Consider the following 22,098-nt stretch of genomic DNA (forward strand, 5'->3'; position numbering starts at 1 on the left):
ATATAGTCCCTACAAAGAAGGTTGCCAAAGCACCTCATGAGATGTGGACCGGAAAAGTTCCCAATCTGGACCACATCAAGATTTGGGGTTGCGAGGCATTCGTGAGACGTGAGTCTCATGATAAGCTCGAACCTCGAAGTGAGAGGTGTATTTTCATCGGCTATCCACAAAGATCCTTTGGTTACCTCTTCTACAGACCTAGTGAGAATGTGGTCTTTGTAGCTAGAAGAGGAGTCTTTCGTGAGAGAGAGTTAATAAGCCAAGGAGACAGTGGGAGGCAAATTGACCTTGAAGAAATTCAAGAGTCAAGTGGTGAAGGAACCTCAAACACTAGCAACTAACCTAAGGAAGAAACTCCGGTTGATCGGATAGATGAGCCCCTACCTCTGAGGCGTTCCACGAGAGTTAGGAATGCACCTGAGCATTACTATGGTTTCCATATTACTGCGGAAGGTGATACTATTATCAGTGATAGTACACTGGTAAGTCTGGATGAACCTAATAGCTACACGGAAGCCATGACAGACCCTGAGGCTGCTAAATGGAAAGAGGCTATGGACAGCGAGATACAATCCATGTATGACAATCAAGTTTGGAACTTTGTTGACAATGTACCAGGTCATAAGACAGTTGGGTGCAAGTGGATCTTCAAGAAGAAGAGCGACATGGATGGTAATGTACACACTTATAAGGCATGACTGGTTGCAAAGGGCTTTTCTCAAACTCCGGGAGTTGATTATGATGAGACCTTTTCACCAGTGGCAAAGATTAAGTCTATTAGGGTTATGCTAGCCATTGCTGCATTTCATGATTATGAAATATGGAAAATGGATGTCAAAACTGCTTTCCTTAATGGAAAGTTGGCTGGGGATGTTTACATGGCTCAGCCAGAGGGTTTTTTCGATGCGAAGTACCCCAATAGAGTGTGTAAGCTTGAGAAATCCATTTATGGATTGAAACAAGCACCTCACAGATGGAATCTTTGCTTCGATGAGAAAATCAAAGAGTTTGGCTTTTCAAGAAGTGAGGATGAGTCCTGTGTATATATTAGGGCTAGTGGAAGTATAGTTAGCTTTTTGGTGTTGTATGTGGATGACATACTACTCATAGGAAATGACATCCCAACCCTACATGAGGTTAAGTCCTGGTTTGGGAAGTGTTTCACTATGAAGGACCTTGGGGAAGCGGCCTATATCCTAGGGATAAGGATATTGAGAGACAGGAGTAAGAGACTAATTGGACTTAGTCAGAGTACTTACTTGGATAAGGTACTGAAGAGGTACAGTATGCAGGATTCCAAGAAAGGGGAATTACCGATCCAGAGTAACGCCAAACTGAGTAAGACTCAGAGTCCGAGTACAGAGGCTGAGATAACTGAGATGAGTCATGTACCATTTGCTTCCGCTGTGGGCTCAATCATGTATGCTATGACTTGTACTCGCCATGATGTGGCCTTTGCTTTAAGCATGGTCAGTAGATATCAAGGGAACCCTGGCAAGGCTCACTAGACTGCGGTAAAGAACATTATCAAGTATCTGCGAAGGACTAAGGAATGGGTCCTTACCCTTGGTGGCAGTGATGACTTGAGAGTGGTAGGATATAGCGATGATAGCTTCCAGACTGACAGGGATAATTTCCGCTCTCATTCAGGCTGGGTCTTTATCCTAAATGGAGGAGCAATTACTTGGAAAAGTTCCAAGCAGGAGACGGTAGCTGATTCAACTTGCGAATCAGAGTATATAGCAGCAAGCGAGGCAGCAAAGGAGGCGATATGGCTAAAGAACTTCATTGGAGACCTTGGAGTTGTACCAGCTATAAAAGAGCCAATGGAAATTTTCTATGACAGCGAAAGTGCGGTTGCCTTAGCTAAGGAACCAAGGGATCATGGCAGATCCAGACACATTGACAGAAAATACCATTTCATTAGACATCGAATAGAAGAAGGATTCCTCGTGGCAAAGAGGGTATCATCAAATGAGAACCCAGCAGATCCCCTCACAAAGGGACTGAGTAGGGTTAAGCATTTACAACATGCAAGGCGCATCAGGCTGAAGGATGATATTAGTTTTAATAATTAGATAGTTTTGAAACTTGTAAAATGTAATTAACATTTGATGACTAAATAAAAGTTTTTATTTATTTATGAGTAAAGTGTTACTATCTTATGTTAATCGTTTACTATTGTTTCAATTTTGCATGTTTTGACTTCAAGGATAATTATATTATTCAAACTCTCCACAGTCAGTCATACTTTGGAAGTAGGTATTGAATTAAGACTGTTATGAATTGGGTGTGTAGATTGTCTAAGGTGTGTTAGACATAGCAATGGTTGCTGCAACATTCATGAGTGCTCATAAGTTCTGAGCATTGGACTCAACCCACGCTCACTTGTATCACTTCATGGAATTTATCTCGAGTGGTCGTGAGACGGTAATATCATATAAATCTTCAAACCTAGAGATATGAGTTGTTGACTATGAGTTGGTTATACATTGATTGTACGAAAACGCATTGGTAACTTGATGTTATAAAACGTGCTTTTGTGCATAATTCAATAAGTAGTCAGTACAAGCATATGAGTCAAAGTTTATCTGTTCCTTCTAGGATTAGAAGCGATGTCTGGGCCCCTCGATAATTTTGTTTTGACCTACGTACCGGGCCCGGTCAGAATCTAATTGATGTGTTCAATTTAGTTCTATGTCAAACAGATTAGAGATCGAGAAACAACTGCTGGACAATAAGTACGACATTGTTCCATGTATTTGTCTGGCTGATATCTTGAGAGCAGAGGATTATATGATCACTTATCTTAAATGGCGTATCATCATCATCATCTTAGTTCCAAGAGACTTTGAAAGAGCTACGATTGCTAGTCGGATTCTGAAGTCATATATGCAACTATAGTTATTAGACTTATCCAAGTGGGAGACTGTTGGATATAGTGTCTAAGTCCATAACTATATTTGGTATGTACTTGACCCAACCCGACATGGTCCATTTGGGTTGCATGGCATTGCAATACTTAGATAGACCAAAATGAGAGAAAGGACACTTAAGGTTTATTAATATATTATAAGTACTAATATATTAATAATATTATTTAATTAGTATTGATCAAAGAATTAATCTTGAATTAATTAAGTGATTAAAAGAAGACTAATTAAATATATGGGGTTGATTGTGTAAATAATCTATTCTTGTATAGTGGGCTAATGATCCATGGTTTGTATGGATTGGGTTAAAACCCATAAGGTGCTCCATGGATAGTCCATGGAGGTTACAAACCCATGGATCATGGAATATGGAAAGCCATGGCAATTAGGGTTTACATGGTGTAACCCTACTTCTGCCACAACTATATAAAGGACCCCATGCAAGCAAAATCGGCACTACTACAAGCGAGAAAGAGGGCTAGCCGATTTTTGAGTATAGTGAACTTCTCTCAAGGTTATTCCAAGAATTGTGGTGTTGTGTGAAGCATTTGAGGCATCACATTTGGGGTGCTAGGCTCACAAAGTCATCAAGGAATCCAAGCTACTAAAAGGTATGTTATTCTACTGGAGTTTTGCTTTACAAGTTCCCCATAACATGCTAGATAGGAAGTAAACCTTGGAAAATCAAATTTGCATGTATTTAGAGAAAACATAGATCCAAGGTTTCTAGGGTTGCATGTACACCATAGGAGTGTTAGTATGCTCAAAACCCAACAACTTTATGGTTCAAATTCGATTCTTAGACTTGGGGTTGCCACCCTTGATGCTATTTGTGTCCCTAAGACAGAAATTTGCCATCTTGAAGGTCTTAATGGATTCATGCATGAGTTAGGGTCACTTTCTGGAAGTAGAATGCCATTTTTGGAGTTTGGGTTTGTTTGGGGCATGCAAAGTCACCAAGTCAGTGACTGTATGGGTTTAGACGTTAAGTATAGCTCAGATCTGTGATTTGGACTCGTGGGATCTAGTATTACGCACTTAATGGATTTTGGGCATAAGCTGTTTGTACGCTGGGCGTACTATGTAGTACGCTGCGCGTACAGTCCATTTGCCCAATACGCTTAGCGTACAGAAGAGGTACGCTGGGCGTACGCTCTCAGGAGGACTTAGGCCTTAGTGGACTTCGCACCTTTGGGCCCTAATGGTTTTGGGCCTGGATTTGCGGTTTGTTGGGTCTGAATGTATCTTGGGCCTATATTGGAATAGTTGGGCATATTTGGTCTTGTGGCCCAATATAAAAATGGATTTCACATTTGTGGGCCTCGGTTTGGGCCAATCCTTGGATTAGATTGTTGTGGGTCTTCGTCGGCCAATTGGGGGCAGGATTATTGACTAAGGCTAATATTGAGCTTTAGTATAAGGTCCATTAGAAAGGTTCGGGCCCAATTTGGAAAATTGGGCCATTGATGGTATTATAGACATTATAGTGTCGGGCTTTCCTTTTGGGATTGGGCCTTAGTTTGGATCATACTGGGCCAGGGGTAGAATGGTCATTTTACCCCATGCGTGGTTTAAGGATTATGGTATGGGACCCAATTGCTAATTGGGTATACTGGTTGTTATTGATAGCTCGGGAAGTGGACAGGGCAGCAGCTAAGGATTTCATTCGGGAAGCTTCTGCATTCGAGGTGAGTCTTCTCACCATACCAATGGGTCTAAGGCACCAAGGTCGGCCCATTTTATGATAGTTGGTATACTTTCTGTGTAGAGGTGTGTGGCATATTTATGCAGTGATACGTGGTAGACATAGCTTTTACAACTAATGGTAGAGATAGCCTTTGTGGCTAATGGTAGAGATAGCCTTTAGGGTTAATGGTAGAGATAGCCTTTACGACAAATGGTAGAGATAGCCTTTACAGCTAATAGTAGAGATAGCCTTTATGGCTAATGGTAGAGATAGCCTTTGTGGCTAATGGTATATATAGCTTTTATAGCTAACGGTAGAGATAGCCTTTACGGCTAATGGTAGAGATAGCTTTTGTAGCTACTATGATATGTGTTATATGGTAGAGGTAGCTTTTATAGCTAATTTGATATGTGTTATGTAGTAGAGGTAGCTTTTATAACTAATATGATATGTGGATTGTGTGTGGGGTATGCTCTGGGGAAATCACTAAGCTTCGTGCTTACGGTTTTCAGTTTTGGTTTCAGGTACTTTGTTTTCAAAGGAAAGGAGCCGGCTCGATCGCAGCGCATCACACTATGTTATCTGCAATGAATGATTTTGGGATGAAGTATGATAAATGTTTTACTTAACAATGATTTGAAATGTTTGAAATAAATGGTATCAATGTTTTAGCTATATTAAAAATGAAATTTTTACCCTTGATTTTTGGGTCGTTACACAGCGAGGGGTTATTCGCAGTATTCTACAGTCAACTTTGCTAGGTGAGTTTTCTCCTGTAGGAACGGGTCTACGGCCACAATGACGGCCCGTTTAGTTGTTAGTAGTTCCGAATTTCGATCCGATGTCGGGGTTAGCCCGATGCAGTTTATATGTTTCGGACTTCGGTCCGATGCCGGGTGGTACCCGAGGCAGTAGTGTATGTTTAGCTATACTTGTTGTCTTTGTGATACTTGTATGTGCCTGGTAGGGAGATGAGTGTGGGAGGGGGCCCGTATCTCATCACTAGCTGAGTGTGGATGGGGTTCCATATCTCATTAGTAGCAGAGTAGGGGCGGGGCCTAAGATAGGCGGGGCCTTGAGACTAGCAGTTATAGTATAGAGATTGTTTGTTATGTAATAACATGATTATATGTGATTGTTTGTTTGTGTATAGCGGGCGGGGCCCGGAGTCATGCGGGGTCTAGTAGAAACAGATCTGTATACCGAGCGGGGCTCGATGCTAGGCGGGGCCTGATGCCGGGCGGGGCCTGATGCGGAAGCTAGTCCGATGCCGGGCGGGGCTCGATGTAGCGGGCGGGAGCCCAGTATATGTGCTTATGTGTATGGTATGTGGTAGATTGGGGAGTTCACTAAGCTTCGTGCTTACGGTTTTCAGTTTTGGTTTCTGGTACTTCAGTGTTCAAAAGAGGAGCTCGGGATGATTGTATTGCACACACCATTTATTCAGCCTGGGATGTTTATACTCTGATATTTTTGACAGTTGTTATGATATTTTGAGATATACTGTTTATGACTTTTATATGATGTTTGATGACTATGGTTTTATTATTAAATTAAAATGAAATTTTTGGACTGTGTTTTTGGGTTGTTTCAGGAAGAATCGGGTATTCGACTGATTATCTAATCCAGAGTAATGTATGATTAGCATACACGAGCGACTGCAGGGTTAGTGGAAGTTTCATGAATGAGTATGGTTTGTAGGAGGCCATCTTGAGGAATGATTAGCTACTGTCGAGAGAGAGAGAGAGAGAGAGAGAGAGAGAGAGAGAGAGAGAGTGAGTATAGGATGTATGCTTATCCTAGCTATTGACCTTTGTGGTTGGGTGGTTCGCGACGATGCTCTGAGAAAAATACGGGTAGGTGTGGAAGATAGTATGAACTCATACTATGGAAAACAAAGGATCTGTACACGTATCAACGAAGTCACGAACCCTAAAGTTTTAGTGACCCGTAAATGATATTATAGGGTGAGTTGTGGCTTTACTATAACAACCCAAAAATCCTTTTGTTAACGATGTTAGTTTCCATCACACGAATGTTTATTTCGTAAAGGCACTTCGATTCAAGGTTATAAAAAATATATTAAATCAAAAGGGGTGTTAAGTTGTATTTAAAAGAGCTAATTCAAAATTAAAATCTGTAATAAAAAATAGTTAATTGGTGGAAATATTTAAGAAAAAAATATAATCCATTTAAAAGTTATAAAAGTAGAAGGGGTAGAATGTAATTTTGGGAAAAAAAATGAAATTTTAGAATTAAATAAGAATGATGTAGTTGTGGTTTATCTGATAAAAGATAAGGGACCATGAGTGTAACTTGAGAGTTACACTTAACTCATGCGTTTAATCAATTCAATGAATTTCGACGATCACTTCTTATTGTCGACAGTTACGTCTAACCATTTTAATCACAATCAAAATTGCTAAATGTTTTTGGATTGAAGGCTTAAAGTAAAGAGAGGGTGTTGAGGGGGAGATATTGAGAGTAACAACGAAAGAGAGGCGAGGTGCTGTGATTTTCTTTCAATACAGCAAAAACTCTAGCTAAGAGTCAAGATTTCTTGGTGACTGTCTGTAATTCCGATCGCCGCCATCTTTATTGTGACTTGTTCTTGTGTATCGAACAAGGGAAACTGTAGAATCGAAGGAACACCGAGGGGGCGGAGGAGTGGAGGATGTTGAGTTTTATTTCGACGTGTGGCTAGTGTTTCGGTGAGGCTCTGGCGAAAATTCTTGCGACCCAGGGCATGGGCTGTGTTTTTGCGGTGACGCCTATGGCCTAGTTACATACCCAATTAGTAATTGTTGAATATTCTCTAATGATGGTGACTCATGAAGTCACGGGGAAGAAGGTTATGTTTGACTTGGAAGATGTGGTTTTGTGTGTAAAATCTGATCAATCGTTACGCATGATAGACAGTGAAGTAGAGGAAGGATCATCGTTGCATGCGTGAAGGTTCAAGAGGTGTAACGATTGTTGGATTAGGAGTCTAAGCTCATACCTATAATTGATATATACTTGAATTGATGGTAGCATAGTACGTTTGGGTTGCACTCAAACCTAGCAATTGGACATGGTGACTGTTAGCGAGAGAGATTAATTTATTATGAGATTAATAAATTAATATAAAAGTTTATTAATGTATTATGAAAATAATATATTAATTATAAAAGCTATTATTTAATTAATAATTAATCAGAAATTAATTAGAATTAATTTTGGGATTAATAAAATTAATTAAAAGTGCAAGGTTTAAAGTGCAATTCTTCAATAGTAGAACAAAAGACTCTAGAACCTTCCACCATTAGGGTTAGATGGTTTTGGGGGGATATCCTACAGTTTCTAGAATATCTCATGTGGATAAATAAAAAATGAAATAAATACTAGATTTGAAATATCAATTTAATATTCAAATCGGGGTTATCTGAGATTTCTTTGGACCACTATATAAGGACCCTTAACCCTTGCATTTTTGGCCACTCATAATTCCAAAGTAATACCCGAAATTCTTACCTCCCATTTCCTCTTTCTATAGTCTTCATTCTTGTTGGTTTGGGTGTGAGTTATTAGAGGTACGACAATTGTGGTGCTTGCTTCAAAAAGATATACAAGTGAAGGACTTTTGTTATTTACTACAATAACAACAAGGTATGTAAACCTAAACCATTTATTAATTTTTGAAATATACCTAGGGTTTCTAGGGTTTCTTGTTTGATGTTCTTAGTTATAGGTTCAATAGTGAAAACATAAATCCTTTTGGTTGCATGTGAACGTAAGGGTTTTAAGTTTCTTTGTTTTACATAAAACCTGTCAGTGGTATCAGATCACTTGGTTTGTTTTCAGTTGAATATATATAATTGTTGAATTTAATCAATAAGGGTTTATTGAAATTAAACCCTAAAAGGCCAAAAATTTCGACTAGGGTTAGAATTTTTCGAAACCCTAGCCCCTTCTCTTTGGATTTCGAAATTAGGATTAGGGTTTTTGAAACCCTAGCCTTCTTTCCTAAGTTTTTGAAAATTTCTTGTTTGTTACAGTTTCCTATTTTAGATAATTTTTAGTTTAATTTGATTAACAGGGATAAATATAAAATTGGATAACTCCTATACCCTAATTTTGAAAAGTTAGAGGGTTAGGATTTCGATTAAATTATTTGATTAATTTAATCAGTTAATCCTTATTTGATTTAATGTTTTAATTAATTGTTAATTAATAGATTAATATTAAATCTATTTTTGGTTAATTTTAATTTTAAATTAATTGATTATTAATTTTCAAAATTTAACAATTAAATAAACCTAGTATTTTGAAAAGATTAAAATACACTTTATATATATTATTATCTGTCAGTCGAATCGCTAGTATGTCTCGTTCATGAAGGTAGTCTATAAGGGGTATAAGGAAACTGCCTATAAAATAATAGTTGAGTGGGTATTCAGTGTGTGCAGAAGCCACGTAAATCCTTGTCGAACGACTCTCTAGCCTAATAATTAAGTAAAAAAAAGTCGTATGGATGAAATTTCCGTTTATTAATCCTATGTTTGGGTGTGAAAACACCAAATAGTTAAATCAGTAGGAGGGCAATAGGGGTAAATGAATAGATCGAGCCGTAGTTTTTGTTTGATGTTGCTTGTAATTATGGATAAAGGAAATATCAATAAGATGACAATTCTTACGCATAAGAGTTTTTTAATCATATTTTTTATTTTGAAAATATTTTGTATTAACGGATATATTTTTTCCAGCAATCACGTCTAGCTTTTAGCAATTGTAAAACGTGAATCTCGTGAAATCATTTGGACATGCCACCTCAACTCGTTAATTCAAACTCCTCTATTCAACTATACAACCCAAGATGGTGTCTATATATAGTCAAGCACGTAACCGGCTAGATGTACAACTTCAGTTCCACACAAGGAACATCGCCCAGCTTCTCTGAAAATACACTCAGACCAAAATGGTACAGACTTTCACCATATTTTCTAGAGTTCATTTGTTATCTATATTTGGGAATGTCAGGTTTAAAATGTTTATTCATTGCTAACATTCTATCAACTCTTTCAATTGTATTTTATTTTGGATCCATATGCAGGCAGCGAGTGCCGTATGGAGTACACCATGGGGAGGTGAGGGTGGAACCGGTGTAAATACGTGGGAATTCATAATACCTGATGGTGCAAGACTTATCAAGATAGACTTAAGCAGTGGAGATGCTCTAGATTTCATCCGCTTCACTTACAAGGATCAGTATGGCACTCATATTTCTGAAAAATTCGGTGGCGATGGTGGCTCGTCTCATTCGGTAAGCTTTCATCAATTCATCTGTCACGTATGTATCGAAGTTAGGTTGTTATTTCATAATATAGCAGTCATGATATTTATATTTGGGTTCCAGATCACATTCGCTGACAATGAGTTCCTCATCGGGATTAGTGGACGTGTCGGATCATTTGATGGCTCCACCGTGATTACGTCAGTGACTTTCCAGACCAACGTCAGCACTTATGGGCAATACGGCACAAACCCAGGAACTGATTTTTCGTTCGGGGTCACACGCGGGAAGATTTCCGGATTCTATGGAAAATACGGGAATTACGTCGACTCTTTGGGTGTCATTCTTCACCCGTAACATGATATATGGCAGCATGGATGTTGTGTTTGATGGAAACAAATGTTAAATGGTCGGTCGTACGTCATTTTGTCTTCTAAATGTGGTATTCGTATGTATTTTATATGTTTTTAAATCGTAACTAGTATCTTCGATGAGGGACTAGTAAAATAAGGTGGCATACCAAGTTCAAGTAAAATAAGCACCCTTGTTGTGCATCTGTATATGTTTTTCATGTACGCTTCTAAATGGATATTTCATGCTTTCTTCTTTGCTAATACTTCCACCGTAAATTTATTTGGTTTTAATATCTTGTGTTGGTTTTTTTTTTAGTTTACACAATAATCTTTTATTAGGGACCGATCCTTAATTTTCTTTTAGAGTATTTGATGAGGACTCCCATTTATCTTTTCAAATACATGTAACCATATAAAGAAAAATCGTCATACAGGTCAGCTATGCGGTTCAATGGAACATCTAAGATGGATTTTAAATTACTACAAAACTGATCCACTTACGACGCCAAATCTGTTGGAATGAAATATGTAGAATATGAACTTGGTGAGGGAATAAAATATAGGAGCAGGAGATAATAAAATATTAACCTTTATTCTCCTTAATTATATTACAATTAAATTATTTGTTTGGTCGCTATGGTGTTTTAAAAGTAACATCTTTATTCCACAATATTCATTTTGGCATCCTTGATCCTTCATTTGCATTATTGGTCGCTCAACTTAACTACCTTAAAGGTGGAACCATTAAGAACTTTTATGAGGGCATTTTCGTCTTTTCACCTATCCCTACACTTTCATAAAACATTTACCAAGAATACCAAAAACAACATGAGCATAAGAAACAATCATCTTCTTCCTTTTATATATATATATATATATATATATATATATATATATATATATATATATATATATATATATATATATATTCAAATGATAACAATTATATAATGGAGAACGCGAGAAGAATCATCTTCTTCCTTTTATATATATATATATATATATATATATATATATATATATATATATATATATTCAAATGATAACAATTATATAATGGAGAACGCGAGAAGGCTTGTGAGCTACACAATCACCCATTTATCTTTTTAAGAGTAAATTACATGAATGGTCCCTATGGTTTGGGGTAATTTGCGCGTTTGGTCCAGAACTTATTTTTTTAACTCGGAAGGTCCTTACTGTTTGTTTTTGTTATACGCTTTGTCCCTACTGTTTGTTATTGTTACGTGATTGGTCACTGTCTTACCTAAAAAGGTTGTTATTTAAATAAGAAAAAAAAATGGTGGGATAGGTAAGGTAAGGTGAGGGGGTGAGGTTGGTGGTGTGTTTATTTAAATAAATTAAAAAATCAATGGCAAAATAGTCTTTTTAGGTAAGACGGGGACCAAGCGTGTAACAAAAACATACAGTAGGGGCCTTCCGAATTAAAAAAATAAGTTAGGGACCAAACAAGCAAATTACCCTAAACCATAGGGACCATTCGTGTAATTTACTCCTTTTTTAAATATAATTCAAAAAGATATAAAATATTAATTAAACTAAAGGAGGAAAAAAATGTGGTTATTATTAAACCACCACCACTACCATCCAACACCACCCGCCAACCACCTCTACCACCTACTACCACACACACCCACCACCCACACCCACACTCACACCCACCACCTACTACCACCACCACCCACTACCTACACCCACAATCACACCCACCACCCATTACCACAACCACCACCCTCACCCACCACCAACCACTACTACCACCACCCATACTCAACACCCACCATCCACACCCACTACCCATCGCCACCACCACTTATACCCACGAATACCACCCACACCCACACTCACCACCACCACCTATACCCACACCCACACCCACCACTACCACCACCATTACCTAAACCCAATACCTACCACCCACCCACACCCACCACCAACCACCACCATCACCACCGATACCCAACACCCACTACCCACACCCTCTACCCACCACAACACACCACCTACTAGAACCATCACCACCACCACCACCCAATATCACCCCCACCATTACCATATACCATATACCAATCCCACTACCTACCACCACCTACCACCGTACAACACACACCATACACCACCCACCACAAACACACACTACCCACCACTAACACCAACCACCCCAAACCAACACCACGGACCATCCACCCCTACTACCGACCATACACCTACTACCTACCACCAACACCACACATCACCATCTCCCACCACCCACAACCATCACCACCTACCACCCACCTCCTACTACCACCATTACTAACACACCTATCACCTAATACCACTACCCAACACCAATCACAAACACCACCATATCCATAACTTAATACACCCCTATCCCATCCTAGCCCCTACCATACCTACTACCGTACCAATACCAATACCCACCGCTACCGTCAACCACTGCTTTATCTTTCACCTTATCCCCTACCACCCTACAAACACCACCACACACAACCAACGTAAACCCTTATTCTGACATTCCCATCATCACCACAAGTAATTTAGTTATTCATGTGTGATTAAACTATGTTAGTCACATATGATGAAGCTATTCACATGTGATTAAACCATGTTATTCACATGTGAATATACACATAACAATTTTTTTTAAATAACTTTTCTTAGTATATCGCATGCGCTTAAACATATGATTAAGCAATTCACATATGATTAAAACCTATTATTCACATGTGAATATATAAATAATAATTGTTTTATCTTTTCATAATTTGTCTTATTATATGTATTTAATCATATGTGATTAAACAATATTATTCACATATGGTTAAGTTATTCATATATGATTAAAATTTGTTATTCAAATATAATATAGACATAACGATTTTTTTTATTAATTTTTCTATTATATGTATTATTCACATGTGATTCAACCATATTATTCACATATGATTAAGATTTTTGTATGTGATTAAAACCTTTTATTCACATGTGAATATACAAATAATGATTTTTTTAATAATTTTTCTTATTATATGTATTTCATCATATGTGATTAAACCATGTTAGTCCCACATGGTTAAATTATTCACATATGATTAAAAACTGTTATTCACATGTGAATATACACATAATGACTTTTTTTTAGCTTTAAATAAGTTTTTTTTATTATATGTATTTATTTACATGTGATTAAGCCGTGTCATTCGCATATGATTAAGATTTTCATATGTGATTAAAACTTGTTATTCACATGAATACACACATAACAATTGCTTTTATTTTTTAGTATTTTTTTCAATATTGTATGTATTTAATCACATGTGATTAAACCATGTTATTAAATATGATTAAGTTATTCAGTTGTGATTGAAACTTGTTATTCGCATGTGATTAATCTATTCTCGCGTTCTCAATTCCATAATTATTTTTGTTTGAATAACCCACATGTGTAATATTTATACATATGATTTTTTTATAAATACGTTTTATTCAAATATGTATAAACATGTTTTGTTCAAATATCAATAATGATTGAGTTGAATACAAATCAAGAACACAGTCCAATTTTCAAAAAGAAAACACCAAGATTACTTGCAAAAAATGGGATGAACAATCTATTTTTGACATTGTTTTAAGGGTTTGTTAGAAATGGCTTCGAATTTTGTTGGTGTCTCGTGTCTTGGAACCTTGGCATGTTCTATTAACAGAGTGATGGATAAGAATATCTCAACTCCAACAAAAAAAATCTATCATATTTTGCTCAATATCTTCTAGCTTTCTAATCAGGAGACGAAAAATTTAATTCCAAAAACCCCCACAAACTTCCCAAATAAAAGTTGCAAGAAAGGAGTTGTACTTTAATAAAGACATATTAACTATCAAAAAGCTTGAAGTGAGTTAACAATAACACTCAAACATTCCTACTTTATCACTCCCATGTTTTTTATCCCTAACTCATACTCTCATGTTCGTGTGTTAACTTAAGCATATCAGCACATAGCAGAAAATAAATCAGTAATGTAACATTCTGTTTATTTAATAAATAAATAGATAAAAATTGATTAACGAATAGTCGCAATAAATCCATATTATTTAGTGGATTGTTGGTTTTGGGGAGCCGAATGTTATAATTTGGATTATTCGGGGGGTTAAAGTGTAAGTTCGAGACTTGTTTCGCAAAGGATTTTAGAAGTCAGGGGGTGTTTGGTATCATTGGGACGTATTATGTAAGGATTTGTGGAGGCAGGGGCTGATTGATAACATTTTGGACTTGATTTGTAAAGAGTTTCAGGAGGCAGGGTTAAAAGGGTAAATTGTGGCCTTGTTTTGAAAGGAATAATACAAGGAGGGACTGAATGTGTAAAAATTATATGGAGTTTGGATGGGATACGAGTATTAAACCCGTCACCTTATTATACATGCGAAACCCTAACCCCACGTCCTTATACCACCAGCCGCCATCACCATGTGTGGCATCTTCAGCCACCACCTTGAGAAGCTTCAAGACCGCCGCATGCCACCTCCTAGCCTTGCTGGAACCGACAATCACCGCCACTCCTTTGGACCGATCGAGTTGCAAACCCCTTCTCTGTCAGCGACACAACCCCCACTCCACCTTCCTTCCTCCGACGTCTGGCTGCCGCCATGTGTATTCTTCCGATCGGACAAGGCAGCCGCCTGCTGCCTCGCTACCTAACGCTACTCGCGACCCGGTTGTCGGACCAACGGATGAGGCCGTGAACACTGCAGCTTCGCCATCGAAACGCCGCCATTCCCCTCCTGTTCGTCGGCACTGCATCTTAGCTCCGGTCGAAAAGCCGCTGCCCGTTTTTGTTGAAGACAAGTCGTCGCCGGTTCGCGTGTGTTCGGCTCGTGTAAGTCGACGTGTTTGCTGGGCATTGGACCAAAAGAAACCACCACCACCACCGTGAGGTGGTGGCTGTCATCGCAAACCCCCGGTGTTTGCCGCTGCTGTCCGCCATTTCATGTTATCACCACGGCCGGACGCCACCAGGTGGATGGCTGGATCTATTTCACAAACTGCTATCAGAAGTGTGTGTATGCGTGTTTTGTCTAGCCAGAAAACCAAGAAAAGGCCACCACCACCACCACCGTGAGGTGGTGGCTGTCGCCACTTGCCACCGTCGGCCACCACATGGTGGTTATGTGTGTGTGTTTAGCTTAGCTTTGTGTGTGTGTGTGTGTTATTTTGGGATTAAAGCCTTGTAAAATGTATTAGAAAGTGAAATAATGAAAAAGAAACCCTAACCACCACCGTGAGGTGGTGGCTGCCGCTTCCTGCCGCCACCGGCCGCCGTGTCGGTTGGCGGTGTGCCTCATTTGGATTGTGACTCGTTTGGGATGTTTGAACAAAGGGTGTAAAACCCTAGTGGGCCCAATAAAACCCTAATTGGCCCAATAAAGCCCTAATTGACCTAAAAGCCCAAACATATGACTAATGGGCCTAATGAACCCTAATTGATCAAAAGACCTAGCTATTGGGCCTATTGGGCTAATATGGGGTTGGAAACCCTAATTAGGGTTTAGAAAACCCTAATATTGGATTTATGGGCTTTGGACTTATCGGGACCCACATTTGGGCCATTGGAATTGGATTATGTATTAAGCCCAATCACACCATATGATTTATCTAGTAGAGTGGTGGACTTAATGGATTAAGTCCTTAATGGGTTAAGTGAGAAACACTTCACCCTAATTGTCATTTTATGTGAAACCCTAATTTCACTTGGGCTTTGAGTTGGGCCTTTCTTTTAGGTTTTGGTGATTGGGATATTGATGGGCCATCCAAGAACAATCATATGGACTATAATAATCATAGATGGGCCATAATTGGGCCTTTATGATTATGAGATATTGGGCCATGAGAAATGCCAAATGTTTGGACTGGACTAAATGGTTGGGCCTTTGAATGAGACCATGTAAAGGTTGGGCCCAATTTGGAAAATTGGGCCATATGTTGGGCTTTGGTCCATGGTTTGACTTTTGGGCCTTTAGATTCGGCCTTGGACTGAATAAAGCTGAGTTAGGGTAAAGAAGTCTTTTACCCCAAGTATGGAGTTGTGGTTATGTATTGGAACCCAATTATTAATTGGGTATTGATTGATGTTGGCAGTTCGGAAATCTGTCAACCAGCATCTGGAAGTTCATCCGCGGGACGTCAGCAGTGCGAGGTGAATCTTCTCACCATTCCCATGTGTATAAGGCACCAAGGCCGGCCCATTATGTGATTATGGTATATGTTTTAGTCATTTTGTGATTTGATATGCTATGTGAAGTGTGTTATTGCATGAAAGACCCCGGGGGGAGCCCGTGACATTGGATGTAAGACCATTTGGGGTAGCCCATGGCATTCCTAGGTAAAGACCATGTGGGGTAGCCCATGACATTGGATGTAAGACCATGTGGGGTAGCCCATGGCATTCCTAGGTAAAGACCATGTCGGGTAGCCCATGGCATTCCTAGGTAAAGACCATGTCGGGTAGCCCATGGCACAATGGTGTAAAACCCTGGGGGGAGCCCACGACATCCTTACAGGTTTATGTTTGTGTTATGTGTAGATATTTCTGTGATATATGATATGTTATGTGATGTGTATTATGCTAGTTGTCTTTGAGACACTTGCATGGAAGACCCCAGGGGGAGCCCGTGACAATTGGATATAAGACCATGTGGGGTAGCCCATGACATTCCCATGTTAAGACCATGTGGGGTAGCCCATGGCACAATGGTGTAAGACCCTGGGGGGAGCCCACGACATGCTTACAGGTTTTTGTATGCATGGCTTATGTGTATAGGTAACTTCTATAGCTAGCAGGATATGTGATATAGGTAGCTTTTATGGCTAACAGGATATGTGATATGTGGATTGTGTGTATGGTATGCTCTGGGAAACTCACTAAGCTTCGTGCTTACAGGTTTTGTTTATGGTTTCAGGTATCATCGTTTCGGAAAGGAAGGGCTCGGATTGGTCGCAGTGCACACACCTATGATTTCTGCAATGAATGATTTTGGGATAAAAACTTTGATAAAGGATTTACTTGACTATGAATTGAAATATTTGAATTAGATGGTATCAATGTTTTAGTTATATTAAAAATGAAAATTTTACCTTGATTTTTGGGTCGTTACAAGTTGGTATCAGAGCCTTGGTTTGAGGGATTCGGACGTACTTTCGGGTGTGTCTGATCTCAAACTGAGGATCTGTTAAGTTTTCAAAAGGAGAATGTTTTAAGGAAATAATTTATAAGACAAGAAAGGGTGTGGTGCATGCAATCAGTCGAGCTCAAGTAAGTTTCCCAGAATACCCACATATGTTGTCTGTTATGACTTGCTTTATGAATCTGTGAGCCACATGCTAGTTAGGGCTAGGGGAGATGCCTGTATATGTTGTATGAGCTGGTAGACTTGCATGCTAGTGTTGACTAGACAGCAATAGATTGGCCTGATATGTGGTGCTTGTAGCCTTGAGAATATTGAATGCCATGCTAGAATGAGAAAGATTATTGGTATTAGTAACTGCTACGTGTATGCTTTTAAAATTGTATACGGTTAGGATCTTATAGCCTTAGAATAATTGATTTGGCCTTATTTCTTGTTCCTTTTTTGGTTGTGGTCCTAGGGTAGATTGTATTATTCGATAGTCTATTAGATCCTGTTCTGTGTATAATTTGCATGCATAAGGCAGCCGACAGTGAGGATGGATGGATGTGGATAGCACGAGTTGCGATACGTGGGCTGAATGTTCTATGGTAGTTCTTTGGATTGGAGTACGACTGCACGAATGCTGCTTGCTTTGTGCTTTGTGGAACTCTTGAGTGATGGGAGTCAACCACTAAGTGGATATGATGATATCAAGGAGGTGGATGGTTGGCATCATGGGGAGTTCTTCAGCAACTGATGGCGTGGTGAGGTTGGGAACCTAGGGGGAGCCTAAGAGTTGCTTCGGTGAGTATCGTGCTGCTGTTTAGCGGATATTTGGTGCATCGGTAGGGTAGGTGACTTAGAGGATTCAGGAGGATTGCTGAGGAAAGTTTGGATAGGTGTGGAAGGTAGTGTGGGCCCGTACTACTGAAAACACAAGATCCATACTCAAATCAGTGAGAGTCTTGGAGAATCTAAGAAGCTGATGGGAAGGAGAATTATCTGTTATGATTGGACCGCGGGGATAGCTGCTATGCAGAATGCGGATGAGCACGCAAGGGGAAGGACCAGGGTTTGGTCCCGGCTCCGGTGGAGTGCTAGTTAGCGGAAGGACTGCCAGGATTTTGAATTCGCCTTGGATCTCCTGTAACAGGCGGAAAGGATTGATTGTGCGATCTATTGCACTTTCGAGATTAGAGCCTATGTCTTGGGGGTAGTTTGTAGCCCGGTTTAAGGCAGAGGTTGCTTCAGCTACTGCAGTTCAGCTGTGGACGATCGAGCTGGTGAGTGTGCCAGGGTGCGGGACCCTGAGTGATATGATTTCTAGAGCTCGAGAGCAGGGATTGATTTAGGGCACATTGGAAAGAAGGGACCATATCAGGTACATACATTGGAGGGTCCCGGTAAGGGACCCAAGAGTTCGAGGGTTTTAGTAAGTGTATCTCTGGGTTTGTTGCCCTGCTTGTTTTTGGACTATACATTCAAACATTTGTCATATGCCATTTGCATACCGTGAGTTACGGAGTAGTTAATGAAAAAGTTGTTTCCCTCTTTTCTGGTTTGGAGCGTTCAATGTTATTTGGTTCTAGGGTCAAGATCAGTTCAGGGACATGATGTGGAAGGCCTACGAACAGGATTGGTGACTTAGCCATTATGCTCGAGTCGGCATTTGGAAGCGCTAGGGGAAGTGGGTTACTGTTGAGGCTTGGCCTGGACATCGGTTATTCGAACTTCAAGGTATAGGTGGGGCATCATTTCGAGGCGTCTGAGATTATTAGTCTCGTTGGGATTCGGGAAGTGTTGTCTGATCTTTAGGAGTTGTGTGGTCCTTGGGGACTTGGGCCGTAATAGAGCACTCGCACGGACAAGAAACAGGTTGCCAGTAGTTATCAAAGAGTAAGAAGGATTGGAAATCCTTCAAATCTCATGTATTGCGAAGACTTAGTCGAATCTAAGTGGGGGAGAATCGTTCAAGTGTCCAGGACAGGGAGAGGTATGAGACCAGGATGGGCTTCTCGTCCTCATCGAGGGAAAATGGCGGCCCAAGTGGCTATTTGGTTTAAGGGTTGTGCGAGTTTGGAGTTCGGTAAAACTCCCCAGCATGTGAACCACGTCTTCTTGGGGGCCTGACAGCAGAATTTGGGAAGGAAGGTTGGGACTCCAGTCAGGAATCGAGTTCAGTTCGGGTGATCGGTCGAGTGTGTGATTGACTCCGCATGAGTTTTGGATCGATAGATTAGGGGTAAGGTATTGGGCTACGGTTGTGTTAGGATGAAAGTGTTGTAAGACTACGAGGGAGCCGTAGCATTCAGTAATGGTTAGTTGGTATGGAAGTGTTGTAAGACTGCGGGGGAGCCTTAGCATTCACTAATAGTTAGTCAGGATGAAAGTGTTATAATACTACAGGGGAGCCGTAGCACTCACTAATGGTCAGTTCGTATGGAAGTGTTGTAAGGCTACGGGGGAGCCGTAGCATTCACTCATGGTCAGTGGGGTGAAAGTGTTGTAAGACTACGGGGGAGCCGTAGCATTCACCAGTAGTCAGATAGTGCGGGAAGTGTAGAAAGACTTCAGGGTAGCTACAACATTCACAGATTCATTCGGATGACTTACGCCAGTGTGGGCCAGTTCGCAAGGTTATGAGTAGGTCACAGCATAATTGGAGTAAGGGAACGGTAGGTCGAAGAAGACCGGGTATGATGTAAGACTATAGTTATTCTGGTAGCATCCACCTTTTCGTGCGTCGGATTCAATGGTGACAGATTTTCAGCCTATCACGATCGGATGGATCATAAGGATTAGATGAGCCATGAGTGGCTTTATAGTTAGGGCAGTTATTTTCAGACGAGGTATCCTTCAGAGGTCGCGTGGGACTGCTGAGTGTGTTTTGGCTCAACAATCGGTTAGATGTCTGTTGTTTCGAGGGATTATCTGAGCTTCGGTCAGATATAAGTGTACTGTAGGGAAAATTTGGTATGTGACTCTATTTTCTAGTGGGAACCTCAGGTTATCAGAAGTTGCGTAGCCAGTTGGGAGATAAGTGTAATGAATTCGACAATGATTTAGTGCGAGCAGTCTGTCAGGGAGACAGACCCTCTCGAGACTTTGGAATTCGGACCGAGTAGATGTGATCTTGTTGCAGGAAATTCGTTCATCTTCGGGTTCTAGAACCTTGCGAAGGCTGGTCACGGTTAGCCTTGGGAGGCTAGCGTGTACCTAGGGTTGTGACCATGTCGCCCAATTGTCGGGCGTGTAAGGGATTATAAGGAATGATTTCGAGGACGAAATCTAATTCAAGTGGGGGAGAGTTGTAACATTCTGTTTATTTAATAAATAAATAGATAAAAATCGATGAACGAATAGTCGCAATAAATCCATATTATTTAGTGGGTTGTTGGTTTTGGGGAGCCGAATGTTATAATTTGGATTATTCGGGGGGTTAAAATGTAAGTTCGAGACTTGTTTCGCAAAGGATTTTAGAAGTCAGGGGGTGTTTGGTATTATTGGGATGTATTATGTAAGGATTTGTAGAGGCAGGGGCTGATTGGTAACATTTTGTACTTGATTTGTAAAGGGTTTCAGGAGGCAGTGTTAAAAGGGTAAATTGTGGCCTTGTTTTGAAAGGAATAATACAAGGAGGGACTGAATGTGTAAAAATTATATGGAGTTTGGATGGGATACGAGTATTAAACCCGTCACCTTATTATACATGCGAAACCCTAACCCTACGTCCATATACCACCAGCCGCCATCACCATGTGTGGCATCTTCAGCCGCCACCTTGAGAAGCTTCAAGACCGCCTCATGCCACCTCCTAGCCTTGCCGGAACCGACGATCACCGCCACTCCTTTGGACCGATCGAGTTGCAACCCCCTTCTCCGTCAGCGATGCAACCCCGACTCCACCTTCCTTCCTTCGACGTCTGGCTGCCGCCATGTGTATTCTTCCGATCGGACAAGGCAGCCGCCTGCTGCATCGCTACCCAGCGCTACTCGCGACCCGGTTGTCAAACCAACAGATGAGGCCGTGAACACTGCAGCTTCGCCATCGAAATGCCGCCATTCCCCTCCTATTCGTTGGCGCTGCGTCTTAGCTCTGGTGGAAAAGTCGCCACCCGTTTTCGTTGAAGACAAGTCGTCGCTGGTTCGCGTGTGTTCGGCTCGCGTATGTCGACGTGTTTGCTGGGCATTAGACCAAGAGAAACCACCACCACCACCATGACGTGGTGGCTGTCATCGCAAACCACCGGTGTTTACCGATGTTGTCCGCCATTTCATGTTATCACCACCACCGGACGCCACCAGGTGGATGGCTGGATATATTTCACAAACTGCTATCAGAAGTGTGTGTATGCGTGTTTTGTCTAGCCAGGAAACCAAGAAAAGGCCACCACCACCACCACCACTCGCCACCGCCGGCCACCACAAGCTGGTTATGTGTGTGTGTTTAGCTTAGCTTTGTGTGTGTGTGTGTGTGTTATTTTGGGATTAAAGCCTTGAAAAATGTATTAGAAAGTGAAATAATGAAAAAGAAACCCTAACCACCACCGTGAGGTGGTGGCTGCCGCTTCCTGCCGCCACCGGTCGCCGTGTCGGGTGGCAGTGTGCCTCATTTGGATTGTGACTCGTTTGGGATGTTTCGACAAAGGGACTAAAACCCTAGTGGGCCCAATG

General features: G+C 40.5%; 1 protein-coding gene across 1 annotated transcript; it reads left to right on the forward strand.

The window, feature by feature from the left end:
- The first annotated feature begins 9,505 nt into the window (after positions 1-9,505).
- LOC145125236 (protein GOS9-like) lies at positions 9,506-10,536 on the forward strand. Its single transcript, XM_079060726.1, has 3 exons — positions 9,506-9,580; positions 9,713-9,922; positions 10,016-10,536. The coding sequence occupies exons 1-3, from the start codon at positions 9,578-9,580 to the stop codon at positions 10,247-10,249; spliced, it is 447 nt and encodes a 148-aa protein (XP_078916852.1). The 5' UTR covers positions 9,506-9,577; the 3' UTR covers positions 10,250-10,536.
- The last annotated feature ends 11,562 nt before the right edge of the window (positions 10,537-22,098 follow it).

Source organism: Lactuca virosa, chromosome 7, assembly GCF_052849685.1.
Source record: "Lactuca virosa cultivar CGN04683 chromosome 7, Lactuca_virosa_CGN04683_v6, whole genome shotgun sequence".
Classification (NCBI taxonomy): Eukaryota; Viridiplantae; Streptophyta; class Magnoliopsida; order Asterales; family Asteraceae; genus Lactuca; species Lactuca virosa.

What these genes read in the sequence shown, in the direction of transcription:
- LOC145125236 (XM_079060726.1), top strand. An exon ending in ATGGTGGCTCGTCTCATTCG is followed by an intron (nt 9,923 to 10,015) that starts GTAAGCTTTCAT and finishes TTTGGGTTCCAG; the next exon opens with ATCACATTCGCTGACAATGA.